Source organism: Oryzias melastigma, linkage group LG21 (genome assembly GCF_002922805.2).
Source record: "Oryzias melastigma strain HK-1 linkage group LG21, ASM292280v2, whole genome shotgun sequence".
Taxonomy (NCBI): Eukaryota; Metazoa; Chordata; class Actinopteri; order Beloniformes; family Adrianichthyidae; genus Oryzias; species Oryzias melastigma.
This window is the reverse complement of record NC_050532.1, coordinates 571,484-573,836: the sequence shown is the minus strand read 5'-3', so window position 1 is coordinate 573,836 and position 2,353 is coordinate 571,484. Positions and strand designations below refer to the sequence as shown.

The 2,353-nt window shown below is 38.6% G+C and overlaps 1 protein-coding gene across 1 annotated transcript in view; it reads right to left on the bottom strand.

Moving 5' to 3' along the window:
• Positions 1-392: 392 nt before the first annotated feature.
• LOC112155235 (trace amine-associated receptor 13c-like) overlaps positions 393-2,353 on the bottom strand; it is a 14,114-nt gene continuing 12,153 nt past the window's right edge. The window contains exons 4-5 of the mRNA XM_024286751.1: positions 1,328-1,441; positions 393-1,209 (exon numbers count right to left, since the gene is read on the bottom strand). Of these exons, the coding sequence (XP_024142519.1) occupies positions 393-1,209; positions 1,328-1,441 (931 nt within the window). The remainder of the gene's footprint in view (positions 1,210-1,327; positions 1,442-2,353) is intronic.

Below are 2,353 nucleotides of genomic sequence, written 5' to 3'. Positions count from 1 at the left end.
ATACAAAGACCAATGTCTTAAAAAAAAAGGGAATCTCATTGTTCAAATTGGTTGTGGATATTGTCAATGGCGATAATTGTAAAGGACTTTTCTACCTTCCTTCCGGCTACAGTCACATTTGCACACTGATGGTGGCTCCCCTGCTGAACACTTGGGCCAACCTTCCACCAGAGGCAATGTGGGGTTCAGTGTCTTGCCCCTGTTGACACTTTGACATATGGGTGGGCAGAGTGGGACTTGAACCTGCAATCTTCAGCTCAGAGGTCGATCACTCTACCGCTGCACCAGGACACTTTAGTCCAGGACCAGCCCTGTCAATACTTACCGGCTGTCTAGGTTAATTTATTAAATGACATAAATTCTCTGCAGATTATTAGTCACCACTGTGCACACTACAACATGTTTGTCTCACGGGAGTCAGGCTTCAGTATCTGCAGAGTGATTATGATTTTTATAGCTTTTCTAAACCAGGGGTAAAATAAAGTGTAAATCACTGGGTTCACACAGGAATTGAAATAAAACAGAGCAAGAAGCATATATGCAGATAAAAAATCAATTTCTACGAGGACTGCACAATATGCCGGGCAGAAACATGACAAATATGTAACTACAAGAATACCAAGAGTTCTGGCTGCTTTCAGCTCCGATTTCTTTGCTTTTGCTTTAGCTGGATGTTGAACAGAGACAAATGTAACATGAGAACGCATAGAACGAGCCTGAATCAGAGCCACCACAAACACCTTCATGTACAGAACAACTATGGCTGTTACTGGAAGAACAAAAGTCAAAATGAGATCAACCACTCCTATAGTATAATTAAAAATGATGGAACATTGTCCAAGACATCCAAAGTTTTCACCAGGTTCAATAAGATGAATGATTTGATCCTTGATATATAATATGCTGTACAGACCATACCAGAGCCAACACAGACAAACACACGTTTTGACCCTCACTGTAGTGATTCTGGTGGGATATTGCAGAGGGTGACAAATGGCCACATAGCGGTCAACTGATATAAGAACAATGTTACCAATTGATACAAATGGAATACAACAGGCAAGATAATAATAAACAGCACACATGATTTCCCCAAGAAACCAGCAAGATGTGTTTCTGTAAACTTCTAATGGCAACAACAGAAGCCCCACGAGAAAATCTGAGACAGCCAGAGAGAGGAGGATGATGTTAGTGGGAGAGTGCAGCTGCCTGGAAGGAAACAGATTGATATTAATTACACATAAATCGCATCATATTATCCACCAAGAAAAAGCAATATTAGACTTTTATAAAACCTAAACTGTCAGAGTTATGAAACAAATCTAACCTAAAGTGGGAGACTGCAATGATGACAAGCAGGTTCAGAACTACAGTGATAATAGAAATGATGGACAGAACGGTGTCAAGAAAGAAAGCTTTGGTCAAATGAAGTCTTGGCTTCCTGCAAGAAATGTTAAGGAGCTGTGGAAAGCAGAACTCAACTTCATCTTTAATCTCCATGATTTGGTGTTGAGCAGCTTTCTATTCCAATCATTCTGCTGTCAAGCCTATTTATACTTTTTTACTTACCCACTCCTTGTCCTCTGTTGTTCTTCGTTGGATAAAATTAAACTCCTCCCCTTATTTACATATCAGCTTTTTTTTCCATTTGTTTGTCTTGTTTTCAATTTTTTAAGCCAAGGGGCTAAATAAGAGACCCAAATAAGAGATTAAAACACCTGCCAATTAAAGTATTATGGAATAGAAACTAATAGAACAGATTCATCTTTATTATCATTGCACGTCACTAGCACATAGCATCAAAATGCAATTTGCATCCATCTAAAGTGCTTTAGCCCTATAAATATAAATGTACAAATATATATTGCAGAATAAATTAAAATCCAGTTGATATTTATGATGCAGAGGCTGAGATGTTAGAATCCATTTACCATTGCTTTAATGGAACACAGCAAGGGCAAGACAAAGACAACGTCAAAAAGGCAGAGGTGAGGGAGGGGAACGAAGAGGAAGGAAGATAGTAAAGTGCTATACAAGTATACGCCATTTACCATTTTACCATAATATGAAGTGCCAATTCAAAATTCTCTAAAATAACAAATGTGCCATCACCAATTATAATGCAAGCTTTTGTTGTTGTTGTTTACCTACCGTGGCTTTCATTGACTCACAGAGATGGTTTGGCTGAAAGTTTTTACACTAGATGACCGATATCAAACCTTCCATTTTTAAGTAAGATGATTGAAAAAGCTTTTTTCCATCAGCTAAATGAATTCCTAATGAAAAACAACTGCTATGATGTCTTCCAGTCCGGCTTCAGACAGAACCACAGCACTGAAACGGCTCTGACCAA